Source organism: Salvelinus alpinus, chromosome 9 (assembly GCF_045679555.1).
Source record: "Salvelinus alpinus chromosome 9, SLU_Salpinus.1, whole genome shotgun sequence".
Classification (NCBI taxonomy): domain Eukaryota; kingdom Metazoa; phylum Chordata; class Actinopteri; order Salmoniformes; family Salmonidae; genus Salvelinus; species Salvelinus alpinus.
In genome coordinates this window covers 27,233,977-27,261,551 of record NC_092094.1, presented here as the reverse complement: position 1 = coordinate 27,261,551, position 27,575 = coordinate 27,233,977, and the positions used below count along the sequence as shown (strand labels likewise).

The following is a 27,575-nucleotide window of genomic DNA, read 5'->3' as shown; positions in this document are numbered from 1 at the left end:
TACATTATAAAATTCACTGGATACTACCACTCACTTGCCCAAGAAGATATCCATGCAATCTACCCACCACGTGTAGCATACAATAGCCTGAATATGCCTCTGTGTGCTACCGGCTCTAAACCACAACGCTGGAACACATAAGGTCAGTGATGTGGAATTAAATCAAGCGTAGTTGATGTTCATCCAATCTGAATAATCATTGAGGAGATAGATTGTGTGTATTAGTAGCAGTGTTACAGCTGTTATCCACCAAGAGCCAATTTCCTGTGCGCGTCGACAATGTACACACCTGCCTTAATTGTTTACAGGAATGAACAAAGAGACATTCTGATAAGAGCATTAATCATGGTAAAGAGTCAATCTGACATAGGTTCATTTAGTGCTTTATCAATCACTGTTGCCACAGAGGCAATTGAGGAATTAATTGAGGAGAGTTGCATCGAGAAATGCTGCCGCCTGCGTAGGGCGAAGAAATAAAATCGCTCATTAATTAGTAATGTGAAATAAAAATTGGGGCTAAACAGAACGACACAAAGGGGCCTAGCGGCTCGGCAGGGAGGGATGTTTGTGTAGCACGTGTCACGTGGCTGATAATTCCCCCATAAAGCCATTCTTCACAGACATGTAAATAGACGATAAACAATTAGAGTACATCCTGGGCTGAGCCTGCGCCTGCCTCCTATACCACCTCCAGAGTCTTTAAAGTCCTATTAGCCGTCATTAGTTTCTAAAGAGCTTCCTATAGAAGAGGGGAGAGAGAAAAACAACATAAAAGTGGAGGCCTAGGTATAAAAAGAGGAGAAGGAGGAGAAACAGGAGAGAGAGAGAAGTCTCTAGTGGGAGCTATGGAACAGGCCTGAAAAGAAGATGCCATTCGTTTCATTCTCCTCCATCATTCTATCAGGGGCCAGATGGAGAAATGGAGCATATCAGTGCTTACAGTAATAATGTAGTTTAATGTAGACCAATGTGTCGGGATCCCCCAAGCAAGCAGCCTGCAGAACACACCAGACAGACAGGCAGGCAGGCAGGAAATAGGGAAGTGAAGGACCCAAAACAACCAAGGCCTTGCATAGTACTGGAGCCCTCTGTGTTCACGATGCACTATAAAGACTTGTCCCCAGAGTGTGCAATGCCGTTTGGTCCTGGGTTTCATTGGGACTGCATATGGGAACAGGGCCTGGAGTAGTATGGTATTGTACCACTCACCACCTCCCAGACGATGACTGTAAGTTGCGTCCCAAATGGTACTCTATTCTCTATATAGTGCACTACTTTTGACCAGAGCCTCATGGACCCTGGTCAAGAGTACTGCACTATAAAGGGAATAGGGTACCATTTGGGACACAGCCGATGACTGTAGAGTGTAGAGTCCCACCCTATGTCAGAGGGTAATAGAGCAGAGGCTATAACCAGCTTGGACAAGTCACTCTTATGGAACTGCTGAGAGGTCACAGAACGGTCACACTGGGTTCTGGAACATTGTGGAAATGATAAGCTGTAGCACGTGGTTGAATGGAGAAAAAGTTATTTGGAGTGACGAGGGGGTCATGGGAATTCCAATGTGACCAAGTGCCGGTGTCGCAGCCCAATGCTGCCAACTGTGTTGTGGTGTGACCGTAGCATTTGATCACAACATTAACCATTTAGTTATAGCAGAGATGGACCTTGATTAGCTGAATCAGGTTTTTCGGAGAAGCACTGGAACAAAATCCTTCACACTCAGTTAGCGCTCCCTGAATGTGAGTGTTTGTGTGGGCTGCACACCTGAAATGGGTGGCAAAACGTGTCAGAAGAAAGTCTTATGCCAATCAGGAGTAAAATAAAGTATTTGGATCTTTCTGCGGTTAACTTTGACATTTCTACCGAGGAGAGCAGAGTTTGGAGGAATCTGTCTTTTCTCTCCAGTTTCTTGCCAAGGATCCAAACTTTAAACCAGGTTTATTTTCCTCATCTCAGTTGAAAAAGCCTCTTTCTTCACTACTGCTCTAAATATATCTTAAACTTCTCTCCAGAAAGTTGGAGATTCAAGGACAGCTGAGAGAAAAACAGCATGGAGATAAACTTGTATCTATCCCTCTATTAAACCACACCTCTGTTGTGCTGAGAAATCAATAGCTAACAGGGGATAAATAACAGTAAAACCATCCCCCATCCCCACACTCCCTCCTCCACTCCTCTTCTCTGTGCTTCTAAGAGCCATCAATCTTGCTCTACTAGAGGGGAACTCCTCCTGGTGTGATATGAATATCAGGCCCATGTGATGTATGTTATGAGATGTATAGGCGCCGGGCCAGTATGAAGAGTGACTGGTCACAGCGCCCTCCCGCCCACAAACATGGCACGCACTTACTCACGCACTCACTCACTCACGCACGCACACACGCACTCACGCACACACACACAGAGAAAAGGTTAAGCAGACTGGCACATCTGACTGGCACAGATTACTGGCGCCACCACCATTGGAGAATCACCCAGGTGCCGAGGCAAGCTGTCCGGGAATGTTTCGGAATGCTGTCTGAGTGTGCTCTCTCGGCGCGATGTTATGGAAATCCCTTTCTCACCTTCTCTCCCTTCGTCAGAGATGGAGAGATGGCAGAGGCACATATGGTAGCAGAAAAGGAGGAGAGGGAGAGAGTGTGGCGGAGAAGTGACAGCCTGGCTATTAGGCAAAGCCTTCTGTCATGTGAACACTCCCCCCATACAAGTCCTGTCATCCACACATACATAGCCCTAGTCTGAAGGACACACAGGAAGCCTCTACCATCTTCTCTGCCTGCCTGTGTGCTGCTGTCAAAACGTTCTTCTCCTGATAAATGTCCCCTGTCCCTCAGTTCCACATGTCCTCTGATAAATATATATTTTTTAATCGACTGACAGAATTTGCCCTGAATACTAACCACTGGGGATATCATTGATTACATACCTTTTCATGTTTGAACATACAATCCGTGCCCTCATAATGAACGAGACAGAACAGAATAGAGCTGTGAGAATGTGTGTATGCCTGGTCCCAGTGTCTGTGGTTCCTGTAGTAGTAGCTGAGACAGGGACAGAAAGAGAAACATGCAGAGACACTGCCACTGGGGCCTGACAGCTCCACAGTGTTAGCTGCTAGCTGGATGACTAATAAACCTTTATGTGTGCTAATGCATCTTGTAAAGCGTCTGTCATAAAAGCATGCCAACTCCTGGAGTTAAACCCCCCGATGATATTTCAGGATAGCACTAGACAGAAGGCAATTGAAGTGTTTTGGGAAATCCAGTGGCCTGTCCATCCATGCCTGTTAGTAAAAACACACCCCTACTACCAGGACACAACCACATAAATACCTTCAGTGGAGGCTAGGGGGGAAACAACGACGCTGTCATTTAAATCAGTCCAAGTCCACAGCAACCAGAAAACATTCACATCTACAGTATAAAAACTACCACGATAACAACCTCCTTCTCACCTCACCTCAAACATGTCATTCAAACGAAGAAAAATTAATCAGCAATCTGCCTCAACAGCCCCGCTCAATCCAAAGCTGGAAAAAAACAACACACAAAGTGAAAATAGTAAAAAAGAAATAAGCTGTCTGGATGTTTGACTAGTGAGAGGATGTGTGCTATGTGGTGTGCATATTAACACAGCCTCTATAGCAGGGTAATTAAGAACTGGCTCCCTCCACTCGCTCTACTCCTCCCTGCCCCTACATTCCACTCAAGGTTGCCTTCTCCCTCCACCGCCGAATACTGATGCTGAGGTGGGAGGCAACACAACGCCACGGCAACACATAAATCGCCACTGTGACAGCGACTGTCGGGAGGCTGCTGAATTAAACATGCCATGACAATCGTCACGCTGTCCCTCTCTCTCTCTGGACGGAGGGAGGGAGGAAAGGAGAGGAGGGACAGACGTCTTTGGCCTTTCTACCCTGCTGAAGTGTGTGTTGTGATGTCACGCGATTCGGCGGGCCCCTGCCTGCAGTGGGACGGGAGTGGGGCTGCGGCTGGGGGATGAGGGGTTGTGATGTGACACTGCGGTGGTGCTGGGTGATAATGTCGCTCTGCTGCTGACGTGTTGACAGGTCATTCGAGGGGCTGGAGTTTGATAAGCAGCTGATTCATCAGCCTTTGTTCAGCTCATCGCTATCACCCTCCAGCATCTCCACTGAGCTGACACCAAACCTAGAACACTACCCCGGGGTGTCAAGGTTTGTTGCACTGTGTGTTTCGATCGGTCGCAGTGTGTGTATGTGTGAGTGAATGTGTGTGTGAGAGAGAGAAATCGAGAGAGAAATTGAGAGAGAGAGACAAAGAAAGACAAAATATGAGCATGAACACTCCAGTAGTGTTTGTGCGTGTTGTGTTCAGTCTTGTGACTGTTTGCATGAATAATGTTTCTGTGTGCTGTAACTTCTAGAGTGTGTATGTGTGGGAGTACTCTCTACAGAGATACAGGGTGGCAATCTGCTTTGGGAAGCACACCGGCACTCAAAGAAAGAAAGGAGAGAGAGAGATTGTGCACTTGCTTTTTTCTGTATCTGTTTCTGTACGTGTGTGTTTTCACAGACAAAAGAAGAGGGAGTGGTATCCCCAGTTACTGAGTGCCCAGTTATTCCAACTTTAAAAAACTCTCTGTCCCAGAAAACACTAAAGCAGACATTGACTGTCTTTTCACAACCAATAGGCCTGCTTTGTGTAAGACCCACAATTCTACCAGCCTGGAGACTTAGACTGCTACACTGACCTTTAGCTGCTAGTTGAAATGGATGCCGTACGTCGCCAGTGCTCTGATAACCATCGTAGCCCATTACAGACCATTACATATTCTCCATTGCTACTGTGTCCGCTCCGTGACGATGATGACCCTGCCTGGTCTCGTCACGCTGTAACAGAATGCGTCCCTCCAGATGTTGACTAGTCAAACTACACAGAGAATCACAACACATCTGTGTTCTACGATATACTGCTCCCACCTTCTCCTGCTGTCTACCTCTCTCTCTTCCTGGGGAGGGAGGGGGGGGGGGGGGGGGGGGGGGGCAAGATAGGCCACGAAACCAAATGAATGGTTTAAACATATTTTAAATAGTCTACACACGCAAATGACAAAACACATTAACAATTGTTCAATTTAGTTTCATAGCCGGGGACTTTAATGCAGGGAAACTTAAATCCGTTTAACCAAATTTCTATCAGCATGTTAAAAGTGCAAGCAGAGGAGAAAAAAACTCTGGACCACCTTTACTCCACACAGAGTTGCATACAAAGCTCTCCCTCGCCCTCCATTTGACAAATCTGACCATAATTATATCCTCCTGATTCCTGCTTGCAAGCAAAAATTAAAGCAGGAAGCACCAGTGACTAGATCAATAAAAAAAGTGGTCAGATGAAGCAGATGCTAAGCTACAGGACTGTTTTGCTAGCACAGACTGGAATATGTTCCGGGGTGGCTCCGATGGCAATGAGGACTACACCACATCAGTCATTGGCTTCATCAATAAGTGCATCGATGACGTCGTCCCCACAGTGACCATACGTACATACCCCAACCAGAAGCCATGGATTACAGGCAAAATCCGCGCTGAGACAAAGGCTAGAGCTGCCGCTTTCAAGGAGCGGGACTTTAACCCGGAAGCTTAGAAGAAATCCCGCTATAACCGCCGATGAACCATCAAATAGGCAAAGCATCAATACAGGACTAAGATTGAATCATACTACACCGGCTCTGACGCTCGTCGGATGTGGCACGGCTTGCAAACCATTACAGACTACAAAGGGAAGCACAGCCAAGAGCTGCCCAGTGAAACAAGCCTACCAGACGAGCTAAACTACTTCTATGCTCACTTCGAGGCAAATAACACTGAAACATGCATGGGAGCATCAGCTGTTCCAGAAGACTGTGTGATCATGTAAGACCTTTAAACAGGTCAACATTCACAAGGCCGCAGGGCCAGATGGATTACCAAGATGTGTACTGCGAGCATGTGCTAACCAACTGGCAAGTGTCTTCACTGATATTTTGAACATCTCCCTGCCCTAGTCTGTAATAACAACATGTTAAAGCAGACCACCATCATGCCTGTGCCCAAGAACACTAAGGTAACCTGCTTAAATGACTACCGACCCGTAGCACTCACGTCTGTAGCCATTAAGTGCCTCCAATTTGTAAGTCGCTCTGGATAAGAGCGTCTGCTAAATGACTTAAATGTAAATGTTGAAAGGCTGATAATTGCTCTAATCAACATCGTTATCCCAGAAACCCTAGACCCACTCCAAATTGCATACCACCCCAACAGATCCACAGATGATGAAATATCCATTGCAATACACACGGCCCTTTCCCACCTGGACAAAAGGAACACCTATGTGAGAATGCTATTCATTGATTACAGCTCAGCATTCAATACCATAGTGTCCTCAAAGCTCATCAATAAGCTAAGGACCCTGGGACTAAACACCTCCCTCTGCAGCTGTATCCTGGACTTCCTGACGGGCCACCCCCAGGTGGTAAGGTTAGGCAACAACACATCCGCCACGCTGAACCTTAACATATGGGCCCCTCAGTGGTGCGTGCTCAGTCCCCTCCTGTACTCCCTGTTCACTCATGACTGCACGGCCAGGCAATACGATCATTAAGTTTGCCGATGACACAACAGTGGTAGGCCTGATCACCGACAAGACAGCCTATAGGGAGGAGGTCAGAGACCGTGTGGTGCCAGGACAACAACCTCTCCCTCAACGTGATCAAGACAAAGGAGATGATTGTGGACTACAGGAAAAAGAGGACCGAACACTCACCCATTTTCATTGACGGGGCTGCAGTGGAGCATGTTGAGAGCTTCAAGTTCCTTGATGTCTACATCACCAACAAACTAACATGGTCCAAGCACACCAAGACAGTCGTGAAGAGGGCACGATGAAAACTATTCCCCCTCAGGAGACTGAAAAGATTTGGCATGGGTCCTCAGATCATCAAAAGGTTCTACAGCTGCACCATCGAGAGCATCCTGACTGGTTGCATCACTGCCTGCTATGGCAACTGCTCGGCCTCTGACCGCAAGGCACTACAGAGGGTAGTGCGAACGGCCCAGTACATCACTGGGGCCAAGCTTCCTGCCATCCAGGACCTCTATACCAGGCGGTGTCAGAGGAAGGCCCTAAATTGTCAATGACTCCTGCCACCCTAGTCATAGACTGCTCTCTCTGCTACCGCATGGCAAGCGGTACCGGTGTGCCAAGTCTAGGTCCAAGAGGCTTCTAAACAGCTTCTACCCCCAAGCCATAACTCCTGAACACATAATCAAAAGGCTACCCAGACTATTGCCCTCTCTCCCCCTCTTTTACACCGCTGCTACTCACTGTTAACTTCTATTCATAGTCACTTTAAAAACTCTACCTATATGTACATATTACTTCAACTAACCGGTGCCCCAGCACATTGACTCTGTACCGGTACCCCCCTGTATATAGTCTCGCTATTGTTATTTTACTGCTGCTCTTTAATTACTTGTTACTTTTATTTCTTATTCTTATCTGTATTTTTTGAAACTGCATTGTTGGTTAGGGGCTCGTAACTGAGCATTTCACTGTCAGGTCTACACCTGTTGTATTCAGCGCATGTGACCATTTGAGTCAAACAGTTGTACTGAGCTCACAAGGCCACAGTACAGTACATGGACTTGGTAGGAAGTGTAATACTTGGTAATATATTGGATACCACAAGCTTATCAGCAAGAGCATCCCTGGAGGCAGATACAACGCAATGTGCAACACAGGAGAAGATAGCAAACTGTTTATACCACCGTACACACTGAAGTTTGCTGTCAGACTAACCTATTGTTGTTGTTTTGTGCACTGGAGCCCTATGCGATACTGTATGATTCACTAGGCTTGCTCCCATTTTTCATCCCCTATTCCTCTATATTACTGCATGCCCAGAAAGCTACAATCTCCCCCATTTTACCATCTCCCCTCTTTCCCTTCTCTGTTCTGAGTTAAACAGGATCTCATCTTCTTGAATACTTAAAGCGGTACCCTCTTGATCCCCTTGTTAGATAGTTGAAGTACATCCTCTCCTGGTTCCTTTTCAATGTCACCAGAAAACGCTGAGGATAACTGCGTTCAAATGAATGAGTAGGCAAACACGGTGTGTTTGACACTGACAAACCGACAAACACACTCAGAAATAGACAATCCATTATTTACAGACACTATATGCTTATTTCATTTTATTTAACCAGGAAAGTTCACTCAGTACACTTCCTAAGATCACAGTCCTGGTACTACAGTATACTAGTCTGCGATTGGTACAGATGTATGATCTTAATTTGAGCCAGTTTGCTACAGCAGGAAAATAATCATGCAGCAACAGAAAATGTTACTAACTAACCATCCAATCAACCATCCAATGCAGCAACAGAAAACACTACTAACTAACCATCCATTCAACCAGAACACTACTAACTAACCATCCATTCAACCAGAACATCACTAACTAACCATCCATTCAACCAGAACACCACTAACTAACCATCCATTCAACCAGAACACTACTAACTAACCATCCATTCAACCAGAACACTACTAACTAACCATCCATTCACCCAGAACATCACTAACTAACCATCCATTCAACCAGAACACCACTAACTAACCATCCATTCAACCAGAACACTACTAACTAACCATCCATTCAACCAGAACACTACTAACTAACCATCCATTCAACCAGAATACTACTAACTAACCATCCATTCAACCAGAACACTACTAACTAACCATCCATTCAACCAGAACACTACTAACTAACCATCCATTTAACCAGAACACTACTAACTAACCATCCATTCAACCAGAACACCACTAACTAACCATCCATTCAACCAGAACACTACTAACTAACCATCCATTTAACCAGAACACTACTAACTAACCATCCATTCAACCAGAACACCACTAACTAACCATCCATTCATGGAGAGAATGATCAAAACAACAACAAAATAGGTAGTTGGATGTGAGCCATTACAGCTCAGACTGTGTGTGTTTAAATAAATGTCCTGCTGTTAGTGTGTGTGTGTTTGAGAGAGAGCGAGAGGGAGAGAGTAGGAGAGAGAGATAGTGTTTGTGTTTAAAGGCTCTGGTGAGAGCGATAGCCCTTAGCCCTCTTATCTCTATTCTCTGAGGTAACGCTACTTCTCCTCAGGTCCTATGCATGATAAAACAGAGGTTGTGTATGTGTGTGTAGGTCCCATGCATGATAAAGCAGGAGAGGAAGTCAGGGGATGTTTCATGGCTCCAGAGACAGGGACAGAGCAGAGAAAAGTGACAGAGTGGAGGAATAAGTGGAGGGACCTGCTATCATCATTAGAAGTGCCAGACACCCCAGAGTGCCTATCATATTAGCGTGATTACATTGCATGATTTATATGCTTGCCAAGCCTCCCCTGCTAAGCAGACTTTATGCACCTCACAGTCCCGTAGCTCTTTGACACACATACTGTATGTCCTTTGTACCTGGAGTGGTTGCTTAAATGGAGCAGTGTTGGCTAAACAGGGTGTGAGCCAACGCACTTTAAAAGCTCCACCACAGCAATGCCTTCTGGTGAATATATATTTTTTATTTTATTTAACTAGGCAAGTAAATTAAAAACACATTCTTATTTACAATGACGGCCTAGGAACAATTTGGGTTAACTGCCTTGTTCAGGGGCAGACAGACAGATTTCTACATTGTCAGCTCAGGGATTCGATCTACCAACCTTTCAGTTACTGGCCCAACGCTCTAACCACTAGGCTACCTGCCGTATATACAGTGTACAGTGCCTTCTGAAAGATTTCATACCCCTTGAGTTATTCCACATTTTGTTGTGTTGAAGCCTGAATTCAAAATATATTATATGTATTTTGTTTCTCACCCATTTACACACAATAACACATAATGCCATAGTGAAAACATGATTTTTTGAAAATGAAATACAGAAATATCTAATTTACATAAGTATTCACACCCTTGAGTCAATACATGTTAGAATCACTTTTGGTAGTGATTACAGCTGTGAGTCTTTCTGGGTAATTCTCTAAGAGCTTTGCACACTTGGATTGTACAATACTTGCACATTATTCTTTTAAACATTCTTCAAGCTCTGTCAAGTTGGTTGTTGATCATTGCTAGACACTCATTTTCAAGTATATTTATGTCAAAACTGTAACTAGGCCGTTAAGGAACATTCAATGTCTACTTGGTAAGCAATTCCAATGTATATTTGGCCTTGTCTTTTAGGTTATTGTCCTGCTGAAAGGTGAATTTGTCTCCCAATGTCTGTTGGAAAGCAGACTGAACCAGATTTTCCTCTAGGATTTTGCATGTACTTAGCTGTATTCCTAAAAAACACTGTAGACCTTGCCGATGACAAGCATACACATACCATTTAGCCACCACCATGCTTGAAAATATGAAGAGTTGTACTCAGTGATGTGTTGTGTTGGATTTGCCCCAAACATAATGCTTTGTATTCAGGACATAAAGGTAATTTCTTTGCAGTTTTATTTTAGTGCCTTATTGCAAACAGGAGGCACATTTTGGAATATTTTATTCTGTACATGCGTCCTTCACTCTGTCATCTAGGTTAGTATTGTGGAGTAACTACAATGTTGTTGATCCATCCTTAGTTTTCTCCTATCACAGCGATGAAACTCTAACTGTTCTAAAGTCACCATTAGCCTCATGGTGAAATCCCTGAGCGGGTTTCTTTGTTGTATCTTTGTTGTGTCTGAGTGTATTGATACACCATCCAAAGTGTAATTAATAACTTCACGTTTCTCAAAGGGATATTCAATGTCTGCTTTTTTAAAATATATTTCATCTACCAATAGGTGCCCTTCTTTACGAAGCATTGGAAAACCTCCTGGTCTTTGTGGTTGAATATGCATTTGAAATTCACTGCTCAACTGAGGGACCTTAAAGATAATTGTATGTGTTGGCTACAGAGATGATGTAGTCATTCAAAAATCATGTTAAACACTATTATTGCACACAGAGTGATCCCATGCAATTTATTATGTGACATGTTGAGCAAATGTTTACTCCTGAACTTATTTAGGCTTGCCATAATTAAGGGTTTGAATACTTATGGGTTATTGTGTTTAGGCCAGTGATACAAAATCGCAATTTAATCAATTTTAAATGTAGGTTGTAACAACAAAATGTGGAAAAAGTCAATGGGGTGTGAATACTTTCTGAAGGCACTGTTTGTAGAAGTACATTTCATCCCTCGGGGCCATCGCTCAGTGATGTCATTGACAGCTAAAAAGGGATACAGTGATATATAACCCAGAAAAAAAAGAAAAAGAGATGCTGTAAGTAGCATAACTGCAATGGAAGATACAACTGTCAACCCAAACCTGTAAAACAACACATTTCCCTGAACCTATGCGGTGTATGTGACAATAAAACGTCGTATCTTATTAAAATGAGAAAAGTTTCCCAAATCTTATATTGGATAAAGCTGGTATATTCTTTGACTGGATCTCATTGTTTTCTCTTCTCTTTATTTATAGACTGTATCTGATTGAACCTTTAATATGGAAAGACACCACACAGAACAAGGGGTGGAGAAAGATGAACGGACAGAAAGAGACAGAAAGAGAGAACGATTATAACATGAAACGGGAACAGCTTGTGACGCAAGTGTTCCTGATCCTCTGCAGCCTTGATCGAGGAAAAGCTCAAGATTTTTTAATAATCCCAGAATATTCTATTAGGGCATTCTTATTCCAAAACTCTGAATGGGGAGATCTCAACTACTGAATAGAGGGAGCCGAAGAAAGAAAGCATTCCAAGTGCCATAGGCCTCAGTGAATGTCCTGCCTCTGTCTTTATCAGAAAACTAACAGAAACCTTATCCCTAAGGACAGACTCCCTAAACGCCTGTCTGTCATCACTTGCAACTCACACAGTGTGAAAAACATCTTAAAAAGACAAGCAATTATCAACTTTTAGAGACAGATAGACTCGATTGATTGGGATTTTTTATTTGTTTTCTTAATAAAAAAAAAATCTCCCTCTCCTCCCTCTCCCTCTCCCTAGGTCATGGAATTGATCACTTCTCCGCAACAGGTAACACTCATTGATTCTTGTTTTAATCCATGTCCTAGTTTGAGGCATAGACAAAATGGCACAGTTCTAAGCAATCTTGTATATACTGTACTGTATACCATTTCAAGACAACCCCATGGCTATTTGATATAGAGGGTTATCTACTGATCATAGCATGTTTGTATTAGAGACTCAGTCTGATCTGAAATACCACAACTGTGGCCTGGGACTGATTCATGTAAATGTTAGAAGTTTGATTTAGAAAATGGATCTGATTGTAATTCTGGCTTCTCAGACCAAAGCATACATTTTGATAATTACTGAGAATTGGTTAAACAAGTCTGTGCCAGACTCTGATGTGTCTCTGAATGGATATAATGTTTATATATCTGACAGAGCTGGCAGAGGTGGGGGTGTCGCCATTTCATAAAGAACAACTTGAATGTTGCTGTGTGTATTACCACCTCGGTCCCCAAGCAATTTGAATATCTTGTCCTAAATGTGTGCCTTGGTAATAATGCCCAACTAACGTTAGTGGGAGTTTATCATCCTCCCTCAGCCCTCCCAATTGCTCTTAGCAAATAGCTTGACTTGCTGTTTAACTATGCTAAATCTGAATGATTCATATTTGATGATCTTTACCTGTATTGGTTCAGATAGACTGAAAGATATTTGTACTGAGCTAAATTTAACTAAACCAACCTGTCCCAACTAAACCAGCCTGAAAAATATACTATTTTGGAAATCATACTGACAAACGCCCCTGTTTGCTAACAAACTCAGTGACCAGTGACCATTGTCCCATTGCCTGTAAAATATCCTAAATCATGTCGGCGCATTTTTTATTTTTTTAGGTTCAATGAGCAACCATCCCTGTATGACCTGCGGTTGTATGATGGGAGGGTGTGTCCTCAATCTCTGATTCGGATCAGGCCCTTAACTCTCTGTTAACTCGGTTGTAGATTAGCTTGCCCCATAGAAAATATTAAGGTTAATAAAGGACCGATCTATATCCCGCTTCACGCATTAATTGTCTGAGAGATTTCATGAAAGAAACTTAGCTTGGGCCAAAGCTAGATTGACTGATTCTACCTCTGATTGGCAGTCCTTCAGACATTTGAGAAATAGATGTCTTACTCGGGTTAGAAAAGCATCACAGTGCTAGAGGGGTCATTACAGAACCTGGTTTGATCCCAGGCTGTATCACAACCGGCCGTGATTGGGAGTCCCATAGGGCAGCGCACAATTGGCTCAGGGTCGTCCGGGTTAGGGGAGGGTTTGGCCGGGTGGGATTTACTTGGCTCATTGCGCTCTAGCGACTCCTTGTGACGTGCTGGGGACCGGCAGGCTGACGTCGGTTGTCGGGTGAACAGTATTTCCTTCGACACATTGGTGCGGCTCGCTTCCGGGTTAAGTGGGCGGGTGTTAAGAAGCACGGTTTGGCAGGTCATGTTTCGGAGGACGCATGACTCGACCTTCGCCTCCCGCCTCCCCAGGAAATGGGCATCAACTAACCGGTGCCCCCGCACACTGACTCAGTACCAGTACCCCGGTAAATAGTCACGCTATTGTTATTTTACTGCTGCTCTTCAATTACTTGTTACTTTTATTTCTTATTCTTATCTGTATATTTTTAAACTGCATTGTTGGTTAGGGGCTCATAAGTAAGCATTTCACTGTAAGGTCTACACCTGTTGTATTCGGCGCATGTGACTAATAAAATTTGATTTCATTTGAGCCCATTGGGGAGTTGCAGCGATGAGACAAGATCGAAATTGGGGAGAAAAGGGGGTAAAATACAACTAAAATATATAAACTCCTCTCACTGTCAACTGCGTTTATTTTCAGCAAACTTAACATGTGTAAATATTTGTATGAACATAACACGATTCAACAACTGAGACATAAACTGAACAAGTTCCACAGACATGTGACTAACAGAAATGGAATAACGTGTCCCTGAACAAAGGGGGGGGGGGGGGGGGTCAAAACCAAAAGTCACAGTCAGTATCTGGTGTGGTCACCAGCTGCATTAAGTACTGCAGTGCATCTCCTCCTCATGGACTGCACCAGATTTACCAGTTCTTGCTGTGAGATGTTACCCCACTCTTCCACCAAGGCACCTGCAAGTTCCCGGACATTTCTGGGGGGGAATGGCCCTAGCCTTCACCCTCCGATCCAACAGGTCCCAGATGTGCTCAATGGGATTGAGATCCGGGCTCTGCGCTGGCCATGGCAGAACACTGACATTCCTGTCTTGCAGGAAATCATGCACAGAACGAGCAGTATGGCTGGTGGCATTGTCATGCTGGAAGGTCATGTCAGGATGAGCCTACAGGAAGGGTACCACATGAGGGAGGAGGATGTTTTCCCTGTAATGCACAGCGTTGAGATTGCCTGTAATGACAACAAGCTCAGTCCGATGATGCTGTGACACACCGTCCCAGACCATGACGGACGCTCCACCTCGATCCCGCTTCAGAGTACAGGCCTCGGTGTAACGCTCATTCCTTCGACGATAAACGCAAATCCGACCATCACCCCTGGTGAGAAAAAAACATGACTCGTCAGTGAAGAGCACTTTTTGCCAGTCCTGTCTGGTCCAGCGACGGTGGGTTTGTGCCCATAGGCGACGTTGTTGCCAGTGATGTCTGGTGAGGACCTGCCTTGCAACAGGCCTACAAGCCCTCAGTCCAGCCTCTCTCAGCCTATTGCGGACAGTCTGAGCACTGATGGAGGGCTTGTGCATTCCTGGTGTAACGCTGGCAGTTGTTATTGCCATCCTGTACCTGTCCCATAGGTGTGATGTTCGGATGTACCGATCCTGTGCAGGTGTTGTTACACGTGGTCTGTCACTGCAAGGACGATCAGCTGTCTGTCCTGTCTCCCTGTAGCGCTGTCTTAGGCGTCTCACAGTACGGACATTGCAATTTATTGCCCTGGCCACATCTGCAGTCCTCATGCCTCCTTGCAGCATGCCTAAGGCACGTTCACGCAGATGAGCAAGGACCCTGGGCATCTTTCTTTGGTGTTTTTCAGAGTCAGTAGAAAGGCCTCTTTAGGTTCCTAAGTTTTAATAACTGTGACCTTAATTGCCTACCGTCTGTAAGCTGTTAGTGTCTTAACGACCGTTCCACAGGTGCATGTTCATTAATTGTTTATGGTTCATTGAACAAGCATGGGAAACTGAAGTTATTTGGATTTTTAGGAATTAGCTTTGAAAGACAGGGTCCTGAAAAAGGGACGTTTCTTTTTTTGCTGAGTTTAAATATATACATTTTAAAAAGTCAACATACTTCTTGAATTGTATATCTGAGAGTGGTGGAAATTCTGCTAAATTCTGGAAAGTGGTAAAATCTTTGAAACAAAACTCACCCACTAATTTCCCCAGCAGGTTGTGACAGCCTTTGGTCCCATAACAGTTAAAAATGAAATGTATGGTGCTTTTAATGACCATTTTGCCTCAGCTGGTCAGCTATTTCAAAGAATAGTTTCTGAAAACACCTCAAGTTATTCACCTCTAAACAGATAGCAGAGAATGATGCACTTCCAGGCTCTGACTCTTTTTTCTTCTTCATTTGAACCATTTGATGTCAATGAAGGGCCTTGCAAAAAATGTATGTAAAAAAATCATAGGAGCTGATTCGCTTAATCCCTTTTTACTGCAGCTTTCTGCCCCCTCATTGTCAAACCTTTGACCCACATTTTTTGTTTGTTTAACGATTGCTTCTGGTGCTATCCCTAAGATCTAGAAGGCAACGAATGCCCTTCCCCTTCACAAAGGCGGGGATCCTTCTGACCTATATACTGTAACTACTGCCCAATTTCTAAACTATCTTGCTTTGCTCAAATATTGGAATCACAAACACTCAGCTAATAACTTTGTTAATTTCTAATTATATTATTCATGTGCACCAGTCTAGTATTATACCTGGACATAGCAATGTTTCAGCAGCTATGTTTGTCTTAAATGATGTGTTAAATTGCTTAGATCACAGGCATCAGTGTGCTGCCATATTTATAGACCTATCCAAAGCCTTCGATAATGTCGACCATCCCCTACTCATTCATAGGTTGTCTGAAATGGGCCTCGACCAGGCGTCTTGCAAGTGGTTTGGGAACTGTCAGACAGGACACAATGTGTGCTTTCTGATGGTGTCAAGTCAAGTTACCTCGATATTACTAAAGGTGTCCTACCGGGGTCGATTTTGGGACCTGTCCTCTTTACTATTTATATAAATAATATTGGTCTATCTGCAAAAACCTGTAACATTCATCTGTATGCAGATTACACATATGTATGCTATTGCACCTACTGCTGACCAGGCTATGTTAGAGCTGCAATCTGATTTTGTTGCCTTGTAGAAAGCCCTTGTTGATTTAAAATTGGTACTTAATGCAGGAAAAACTAAATAAATGTTGTTTTCTAATTGTCGTAGAAATATTTCATATGGTTTACACATTAAATTTAAAAAACATACGGATGAGCTAGTTATGAAGAGAGTCTATTGACGCACCCGTGTGTCAATCTAAGTAACACAATAAAAAAAACTATGAAGATGTGTCAGTTTAAACTAGAGAGATGTTTTTTTGCATGGGCTGCTTCTCAATCCACCACATCTGCCTATTTCTGCATTCCGCATCTGCAGTGGAAGGTGGCTGAGCTACAGGATGTTTGTCAGAACATGAGACATCCCGAAAATCGGTATTCTCATGAAAACTTCTGTAGCGTCTGAATGGTTTGGCCTACAAAACGAATGTGACCAATCTAAAGATAAGACTCCCACGAACACGATGGATCCGTTTTGCTCTACGACTCCCACAGTTGTCACGGGACTCGTCAGAAGGTAACCCATACAAATGAATGGAAGTATGGAGGTAGTTTTGTGCCAACAAAAATAAGGGTTTAAATATGTGTAGAAAAAACCCCACAAATATTTCCTGAGCTTTCTTATACCTCCTAGATATAGGACAGACACTACAAAACTTTATTCCCTATGATTTATTTTTTCACAGTCCTTTTTTCCACTTATGAATGTGTTATTCAATGCGTTTCTATGGGTTATAATACTAAACGCCAAATTAAATATTTTATCAAATAATTGTTATACCTGAAGGATCCTATAATTCAAAATCAAATAGCTAAATGATCCATGGTATGACCATCTTAAAACAATTCCTCTCTCTAAACAACAGGAAGCAGGTTGGAAAGGCAACCTTTCTGCCAGCTCTTGATTATTGTGACACCATTTATCAGAAAGCAGCAGCCACTACTCTAAAACCCTTGGATATAGTGTACCATAGCGTGCTTCGCTTTTTCACAGGTGACAGGTTTAATACTCATCACTGCATCCTTTATCAGAAGGTCGGCTGGATTACTCAAAATTCCCGTAGATCACTTACTTTCTCTCTTTTTGTTTCCAAAGCTCTGCTGCACCAGCTTCCAACATATCCTACTTCTCTGTTAAAGTATAGAAATAGGCCCCCGCTCACAGGGTTGGTGAACTCTTGAGGTCCCTCATGACTCTACCAACCTAGGCAAATCAGCCTTTAGTTTTAATGCCCCTCCATAACATACAAATCCCTGGTGCCAATAGGGCAGCTTAGAACGCTGATGTGGAAGGAATTCACTGAGGTTTGCGAGTGTTTTGGTTGATTGTAAGAATTTATTTGTGTTGTTGAATTGTAATGCATCTGTAACTGCTGCATCTGTAGTTTCTTTTTTGCTGTTTTATTGAATTATAATGTTGATTTGTGAATTGTTTCTTCTCAGGGCACCATTGAGATTGAGACCCTGGTCTTAATTGGATTCCCCTGAATAAATGGAAAGTTAATACATAAATACAAATCTTTCTCTCCCATTCTTCCTCCAATTAATTTTCTCCTCTCCACTGCCTCAATCCCCATCTTCCCAAGCTTGTAAACTAACCCTTCAGACAATAAAAATATTTGCATTCCCTCCTCTCCCCCAGTCACATTCCTCCCTTTCTCCCTCTCTCCTCGTCCTTATTGTATGATGAGTTCATTATGTTTTATACCAGTCATTATCTGATGTCTTTATCCAGGCAGGGAGCTGGGCTGGATTCTGCAACCTAGGCGTTTTATGAAGATGGAGAAAGGTGGTGTGTGTGTGTGCGTTCATGTGTGTCTGCGCCTACTTTTATGTGTATGTGTGTATGTCTGTGTGTGTGTGTGTGTTAACCTTGACCAAGGGCATTGCAGAAGCGTTATGCCACCCTGGGGTCCCAAATTGCAGCCATCTGGTCTGGAGTAGAGTGTAGTGGATTGTGCTTGGGTCTCAGTATTACCATTGGCAGGTTAAAGCTCCTGGTTAAAGCTGAGATGGCAGTTAAACTGGTCTTCTCCATGACTGGGTCAGGGCCGTTAAAAACAAAAAACACTAGAATCTGCAAATATCTACAAATACTGTATATTCCTCCAAAATAAATACTCAAACTCCTATATTTATTTGTTACACTGGCTTTTTCAGTCATAAGGAGTGTAGCAGAGCAAGGCAATGCAGGCTGATGTTAGTGTGTATTCAGTTTCCCCGTCATAGCTGTTATTTGGTTATTTTTGTTATCATTTATACATACGTTCTGAAAATCCAACAACATTCCAAAGATAAAACACTGAGCACTCTGTTATTTTTCAAAACTTTTAGCTTAAAGCTTGTAGGTGTCTCTCTTATCAGACATTTTCTTCTTTAACCATTATTCACCCAGATAGTACCTTTCAGATAAAGCATTTCTTTCCCACCCGAGATGCTGAGGCTGACATTTGCACAGCTCTGCCTGTGTCTCAGACCATTACTGAGTGTGTGTATGTGTGTGTGTGAGAGATGTGGTGAGGTGGGAAGCCTGACATCAAGGCCTGGAGAGACACACACCATAGGGACAGGACACAGCAGGGGGTGATGGGAAGGCAGCCGCTCCGGGCGAGCGACTCCTGAAAGCCATGTCAGTGTCAGGGGATCAATATGTGTGTGACTGGGTAAAGGCTATCTGTTACACTTACTGTTTTACACACTGTCTCACAAATAAATCTACACACACCGCCTCACACACTAACATACACACACACCGTCTCACACACTAACCTACACACCTCTACAAGTGAGACAGACAAAATGACAGTCAGACAAATGAACTAGAGGATGAACAGATGGACAGAGATACAGACAAGTAGACAGGCATTCAGGCAGACAAGCAGGCAGGCTGGCAAGCAGACAAGACACAGACCTTTCACACGACTACCTTCTAGACAAGCTTAGTACAACACAGCCCATGCTGCCTAAGCACGGTTGTTCCACCAGAGGGCTTGGGTTGACCCCAATAATCAAACTACAGCTTGACCACACACTAGTGGACATTGTGTCTCTCCATTTGCCCAGCCTGGCCCGGCTTGGCCCAGTGACCAGTGGAGCGGGATGGGGCAGGTCACTGCGTGGCCGTGTGATTGGAGCAGGGAGATCGTTACTTCTCTGAGCGTTAAATTCCAGCGGGCATAGAGATTAGAGCAGCTAAATGCTGGCTGGGCTATGGATGTGACACACATAAGGCGCATTCATAATGCACCTTAGCCCTGGGCTAAGGAAGATTTTAGCCTGGGCCTAAGCAAGTGTTCCCGGGCTACATTTTTTTTTTATACTCCATATACAAACGTATACATACAAACAACAACTTACAGACGCACACAAACCGTGACTACATCTTATCTGCCCAGACCCGCATACTCACACCCCCATCCTTTTTGCCTGTGTTATTGTTAGCCACAGATTTTTTCAATGTGTCAATTAATGGTCGGATTAAATTATTTCCACGTTTTTAGTATACGTTTTATCAAGATGAGTGATGAGAAAAGAATAGTCCAGCCCATTGGATATCTCACTACTCCCCCATACGCCATGTGTTACGCCCTGACCTTAGAGCTCCTTTTTATGTCTCTATTTGGTTTGGTCAGGGTGTGATTTGGGGTGGGTATTCTATGTTCTATTATTTGTATTTCTATGTTTTGGCCGGGTATGGTTCTCAATCAGGGACAGCTGTCTATCGTTGTCTCTGATTGGGAATCATACTTAGGCAGCCCTTTCTCCCACCTGTCTTTGTGGGAAGTTGACTTTGTTTGTGGCACATAGCCTTAAGCTTCACAGTTTGTTTTTGTATTGTTTATTGTTTTGTCGGCGTCATTTCTAATAAAAAGAAAATGTACGCTCACTACGCTGCACGTTGGTCTCCCCCTTTTGACGGCCGTGACACCATGTCTTGAAATACGCAGACAGACGGATTAAAAGTATGTTTACATTGTGATACTTCTGACAGCCAACTTTCTAGGTTCCAATAGTTTATATTTTGCACATTCTAAAGTGGGCTAGCGCCAAACTTAGCCCAGGGCTGGCTGGCCATGCCCTGGAGCAGGGTTAGCACCGAATTTTCGGGGTTAGCCCAAGAAACATGGTGCAAAAATAGCCAGTGTAAAATGGGGTCTAGAACAACACCTAGAATGCTCACAGTCCAATCACAAAAGCTGCATTGTCACTTAATTTACATATACTTGTGATGCTTATAATTATTATGCATGTTATTTTGATAGCCAAATTCATACTATTTCATCCTTCCATCTGAGGACAAAAAACCTAAATACTTTAATCAGTATGCCAAAAATGGCTGCTATTCCGCCTGGCTAACGTCTTCTCATGTAGCCAACTAAAGCTTCAAACTCTACAGCTGGAAGGGCAGCAAACACTCCATTTTCATCTGTTTTCATAGCATTTGTAATAACATTTAATTGGATATATCCATGATAATAATAGTTTTGCATGCTTTCACCTAGATCAGAAAAGTTATTTAGTTGACAGTATTCTCTGTACACGGGCGAGATCCAATTTCAAAAGTGAAACATTGTTTCCGAGGCTTTTAAAATCCACCTTCGAGAAACAAGTCTCTCACCGTTGCTCCTTGCTATAGACCACCCTCTGCCCCCAGCTGTGCCCTGGACACCATATGTGAATTGATTGGCCCCTCATCTATCTTCAAAGCTCGTGCTGCTAGGTGACCTAAACTGGGACATGCTTAACAACCTGGCCATCCTACAATCTAAGCTTGATGCCCTCAATCTCACACAAATTATTAACGAACCTATCAGGTACAACCCCAAATCCGTAAACACAGGCACCCTCATAGATATCATCCTAACCAACTTGCCCTCCAAATACACCTCTGCTGTTTTCAACTAAAGACCTCAGCGATCACTGCCTCATTGCCTGCATCCGTAATGGGTCTGCGGTCAAACGACCACCCCTCATCACTGTCAAACGCTCCCTAAAACACTTCAGCGAGCAGGCCTTTCTACTCGACCTGGCCAGGGTATCCTGGAAGGATATTGACCTCATCCCGTCAGAAAAGGATGCCTGGTTATTCTTTAAAAGTGCCTTCCTCACCATTTTAAATAAGCATGCCCCATTCAAAAAATATAGAACCAGGAACAGATATAGCCCTTGGTTCACTCCAGACCTGACTGCCCTTGATCAGCACAAAAGCATCCTCTGGCGTACTGCATTAGCATTGAATAGCCCCCGTGATATGCAACTTTCAGGGAAGTTAGAAACCAATATACACAGGCAGTTAGGAAAGCTATGGCTAGCTTTTTCAAACAGAAATTTGCATCCTGTAGCACAAACTCAAAAACGTTCTGGGACACTGTGAAGTCCATGGAGAAAAAGAGCACCGCCTCCCAGTTGCCCACTGCACTGAGGCTAGGAAACATTGTCACCACCGATAAATCCACTATAAATGAGAATTTCAATAAGTATTTTTCCACAGTGGGCCATGCTTTCCACCTGGCTACCACTACCCCGGTCAACTGCCCTGCACCCCCCACAGCAACTCGCCCAAACCGCACACATTTCTCCTTCACCCAAATCCAAATAGCTGATGTTCTGAAAGAGCTGCAAAATCTAGACCCCTACAAATCAGCCGGGCTAGACAATATGGACCCTTTCTTTCTAAAATTATCTGCCGTAATTGTTGCAACCCCTATTACTATCCTGTTCAACCTCTCTTTCGTATCGTCTGAGATTCCCAAAGAATGGAAAGCAGCTGCAATCATCCCCCTCTTCAAAGGGGAGACACTCTAGACCCAAACTGCTACAGACCTATATCTATCCTACCCTGCCTTTCTAAGGTCTTCGAAAGCCAAGTTAACAAACAGATTACTGACCATTTCGAATTCCACCGTACCTTCTCCGCTATAAAATCTGGTTTCAGAGCTGGTCATGGGTGCACCTCAGCCACGCTAAAGGTCCTAAACGATATCATAATCGCAATCAATAAGAGACATTACTGTGCAGCCGTATTCATCAACCTAGCCAAGGCTTTCGACTCTGTCAATCACCACATTCTTATCGGCAGACTCAACATTCTTGGTTTCTCAAATGACTGCCTCGCCTTTTTCACCAACTACTTCTCTGATAGAGTTCAGTGTGTCAAATCGGAGGGCCTGTTGTCCGGACCTCTGGCAGTCTCTATGGGGGTGCCACAGGGTTCAATTCTCGGGCCGACTCTCTTCTCTGTATACATCAATGTTTTCGCTCTTGCTGCTGGTGATTCTCTGATCCACCTCTACGCAGACGACACCATTCTGTATAATTCTGGCCCTTCTTTGGACACTGTGTTAACTAACCTCCAGACGAGCTCCAACTGCTCTTAAATGCAAGTAAAACTAAATGCATGCTCTTCAATCAATCGCTGCCCGCACCTGCCCGCCCGTCCAGCATCACCAATCTGGACGGTTCTGTTTTAGAATATGTGGACAACTACAAATACCTAGGTGTCTGGCTAGACTGTAAACTCTCCTTCCAGACTCCCAATAAGCATATCCAATCCAAAATTAAATCTAGAATCGGCTTCCTATTTTGCAACAAAGCATCCTTCACTCATGCTGCCAAACATACCCTCGTAAAACTGACCATCCTACTGATCCTCAACTTCGGCGACGTCATCTACAAAATAGCCTTCAACACTCTACTCAACAAATTGGATGCAGTCTATCACAGTGCCATCCGTTTTGTCACCAAAGCCCCATATACTAACCACCACTGCAACCTGTATGCTCTCGTTGGCTGGCCCTCGCTTCATACTCGTCGCCAAACCCACTGGCTCCAGGTCATCTACAAGTCTCTGCTAGGTAAATCCCTGCCTTATCTCAGCTCACTGGTCACCATAGCAGCACCCACCTGTAGCACGCGCTCCAGCAGGTATATCTCACTGGTCACCCCCAAAGCCAATTCCTCATTTGGCCACCTTTCCTTCCAGTTCTCTGCTGCCAATGACTGGAACGAACTGCAAAATCACTGAAGCTGGAGACTCATATCTCCCTCACTAACTTCAAGCACCAGCTGTCAGAGCAGCTCACAGATTACTGCACCTGTACATAGCCCATCTATAATTTAGCCCAAATAACTACCTCTTCCCCTACTGTATTTAGTTATTTATTTTGCTCCTTTGCACCCCATTATTTCTACTTTGCACATTCTTCCACTGCAAATCTACCATTTCAGTGTTTTACTTGCTATATTGTATTTACTTCGCCACCATGGCCTTTTTTTGCCTTTACCTCCCTTATCTCACCTCATTTGCTCACATTGTACATAGACTTATTTTCACTACTGTATTATTGACTGTATGTTTGTTTTACTCCATGTGTAACTCTGTGTTGTTGTATGTGTCGAACTACTTTGCTTTATCTTGGCCAGGTCGCAATTGTAAATGAGAACTTGTTCTCAACTTGCCTACCTGGTTAAATAAAGGTGAAATATATATATTTTTTTATAAAAATAAAAATTGGGGAGACAGCCAAACATCAAGGTTTGTACGGTTTATACAAACCATCACTGTTAGAAATCAAATGCTATGCTCGAAGCTAGAGGAACTAATGTGTTAATTAATGTATTGTTTATAACATTGGTTGCGTGTCGAGAGAGAATGTTGGTTGCATGTTGTGTTTGTCCGTTAGCCCAGGTCTTTGGAATACAAGTATGCTTAAGCTTAGCCCCGGGATAAAAAATGCTTGTTTGAACACAGGCTAATCTATCCCAGGGCTAAGAACAATGCAGTGTGAAAAGGTCTATACAGGACTACAGGGGAGGAGAAGAGGAGATACAATGTTCAAATCAAATGTTATTTGTCACATACACATGGTTAGCAGATGTTAATGCGAGTGTAGCGAAAAGCTTGTGCTTCTAGTTCCGACAATGCAGTAATAGCCTAACAATTTCACAACAACTACCTTATACACACAAGTGTAAAGGGATGAAGAATATGTACATAAAGATATATGAATGAGTGATGGTACAGAACGGCATAGGCAAGATGCAGTAGATGGTATAGAGTACAGTATATACATATGAGATGAGTAATGTAGGGTATGTAAACATATAAAAGTGGCATTGTTTAAAGAGGCTAGTGATACATTTTTTACATCAATTTTTCCATTATTAAAGTGGCTGGAGTTGAGTCAGTATGTTGGCAGCAGCCACTCAATGTTAGTGGTGGCTGTTTAACAGTCTGATGGCCTTGAGATAGAAGCTGTCTTTCAGTCTCTCGGTCGCTGCTTTGATACACCTGTACTGACCTCGCCTTCTGGATGATAGCGGGGTGAACAGGCAGTGGCTCGGGTGGTTGTTGTCCTTGATGATCTTTATGGCCTTCCTGTGACATCGGTTGGTGTAGGTGTCCTGGAGGGCAGGTAGTTTGCCCCTGGTGATGCGTTGTGCAGACCTCACTACCCTCTGGAGAGCCTTACGGTTGTGGGCGGAGCAGTTGCCGTACCAGGCTGTGATACAGCCTGACAGGATGCTCTCGATTGTGCATCTGTAAAAGTTTGTGAGTGCTTTTGGTGACAAGCCGAATTTCTTCTGCCTCCTGAGGTTGAAGAGGCGCTGCTGCGCCTTCTTCACCACGCTGTCTGTGTGGGTGGACCAATTCAGTTTGTCCGTGATGTGTACGCCGAGGAACATAAAACTTACTACCCTCTCCACTACTGTCCCATCGATGTGGATAGGGGGGTGCTCCCGCTGCTGTTTCCTGAAGTCTACGATCATCTCCTTTGTTTTGTTGACGTTGAATGTGAGGTTATTTTCCTGACACCACACTCCGAGGGCCCTCACCTCCTCCCTGTAGGCCGTCTCATCGTTGTTGGTAATCAAGCCTACCACTGTAGTGTCGTCTGCAAACTTTATGATTGAGTTGGAGGCGTGCATGGTCACGCAGTCGTGGGTGAACAGGGAGTACAGGAGAGGGCTCAGAACGCACCCTTGGGGGGCCTCAGTGTTGAGGATCAGAGGGGTGGAGATGTTGTTACCTACCCTCACCACCTGGGGGTGGCCTGTTAGGAAGTCCAGTACCCAGTTGCACAGGGCGGGGTCGAGACCCAGGGTCTCGAACTTGATGACGAGTTTGGAGGGTACTATGGTGTTAAATGCTGAGCTGTAGTCGAAGACCAGCATTCTCACATAGGTATTCCTCTTGTCCAGATGGGTTAGGGCAGTGTGCAGTGTGGTTGCAATTGCGTTGTCTGTGGACCTATTGGGGCGGTAAGCAAATTGGAGTGGGTCTAGGGTGTCAGGTAGGGTGGAGGTGATATGGTCCTTGACTAGTCTCTCAAAGCACTTCATGATGACGGAAGTGAGTGCTACGGGGCGGTAGTCGTTTAGCTCAGTTACCTTAGCTTTCTTGGGAACAGGAACAATGGTGGCCCTCTTGAAGCATGTGGGAATAGCTGGGATAAGGATTGATTGAATATGTCCGTAAACACACCAGCCAGATGGTCTGCGCATGCTCTGAGGACGCGGCTGGGGATGCTGTCTGGGCCTGCAGCCTTGCGAGGGTTAACACGTTTAAATGTTTTACTCACATTGGCTGCAGTGAAGGAGAGTCCGCAGGTTTTGGTAGCGGGCCGTGTCAGTGGCACTGTATTGTCCTCAAAGCGAGCAAATAAGTTGTTTAGTCTGTCTGGGAGTAAGACATCCTGGTCCGCGACGGGGCTGGTTTTCTTTTTGTAATCCGTGATTGACTGTAGACCCTGCCACATACCTCTTGTGTCTGAGCTGTTGAATTGCGACTCTACTTTGTCTCTATACTGACGCTTAGCTTGTTTGATTGCCTTGCGGAGGGAATAGCTACACTGTTTGTATTCGGTCATGTTTCCGGTCACCTTCAAGGGCTGGAGAGAGAAGTGTGTGTGTGTGTGCGTGCGTGTGCGTGTACGTGCGTGAAAGAGATAGAGAGAGCATGCACGTTTACTGTACATGTGAGTCTGAGCATGGATGTGTGTGGTATACTGATCCCTGTAAACCCACTGTAAAACCACCTGAGTGTGGGGATTTGAAAATGTATTTTTTTCTCCCTGCTCTGCTAGATGCTGAGAATGTTATTAATCAGACTTACCTTGGCCTGGCCTCAATGTTGCGCTGCTGAAAAAGACAAGGGAGACAGCAGTTTTAATACAGGGGCCAATAACACAGAGGTGCTGTAGCTACACAACTTAGCAGTTCTTTAATACATTCACACTGTAGGAATATGTATATACTTACTATATCACTACCTGTAGATGACGTATACTACCCAAGGAGAAAAAAGGGTTTAAGAAAGTGTCTGAGTATGAGTGTCTGTGTGATGCTGGCTTTGAGACAGTGCCTTAATGACAGCTTTACAGTGTGACTTAGTAAGCGTGTGACCGTGTTACTGAGTGACTGTGAGTGTGAGACAGTGGCTTTCACATATCATTGTGTCACATGAGAGGAGAGTAAATTAATACAGTGGTGGAGCTCTACTCTGACAGTAGACACTGTTCACACTTTAATTAGCAGCCACCAGCCCAGACACCAGCTAGTGGAGGACCACAGAGACTAACTATACAGCACTGTACTGTATCTTCCCTCAAAGGGCCCTGAGCCGCTAACGCCATCGCTCTGCTTTTCATTAAAACAAGACAACAGAATACTGCCATATTTCTTCCCACTTAGTTCCCACTTCCCACTTTCTTCCCACATCTCATTGGAATAGGTGCAGAATTCAAATGAATTCAAAAGGTGAATGTAAAAATAAGAACATATTGTGAGGCCGGGTGGTATTTAGTTTACTATTAAACATTAATCCTATTAATCCTGAATGCTAATTTGTTAAAAACGCATTCCAGTCAGTGTCTATTCGACAAGTTACCACCGGCTAAATCTATGACGTTAAAATGCCAATTTACTCTGTTCCATCTGACTGGATAATTCACTGTCTCATCAGCCCAGCCAGGCAACGTATAAACTTCATCTCCACTATAAATAGCATCTAGACGTTATCTCACATTTCTTTTATACTAACATTTCGTTTTCAACAGTGGAGATTTGTATAAACCTTGCTGTTTGTCTCTCCAACATTTGCAACAGTGTTTCAATATTCAAATTCGATCTCTAGCTGTCCCATAGTAATGAGTCGGGA

General features: G+C 44.0%; 1 protein-coding gene across 7 annotated transcripts in view; it reads right to left on the bottom strand.

Annotated features, from left to right (window-relative positions):
• LOC139584565 (tripartite motif-containing protein 44-like) overlaps positions 1–27,575 on the bottom strand; it is a 94,781-nt gene that overhangs the window by 14,181 nt on the left and 53,025 nt on the right. For 6 of the 7 annotated variants that reach the window (XM_071416573.1, XM_071416574.1, XM_071416577.1 and 3 more), the window contains exon 5: positions 26,532–26,557. In XM_071416573.1, the coding sequence (XP_071272674.1) occupies positions 26,532–26,557 (26 nt within the window). The remainder of the gene's footprint in view (positions 1–26,531; positions 26,558–27,575) is intronic. The other variant, XM_071416576.1, reaches the window with a different exon arrangement.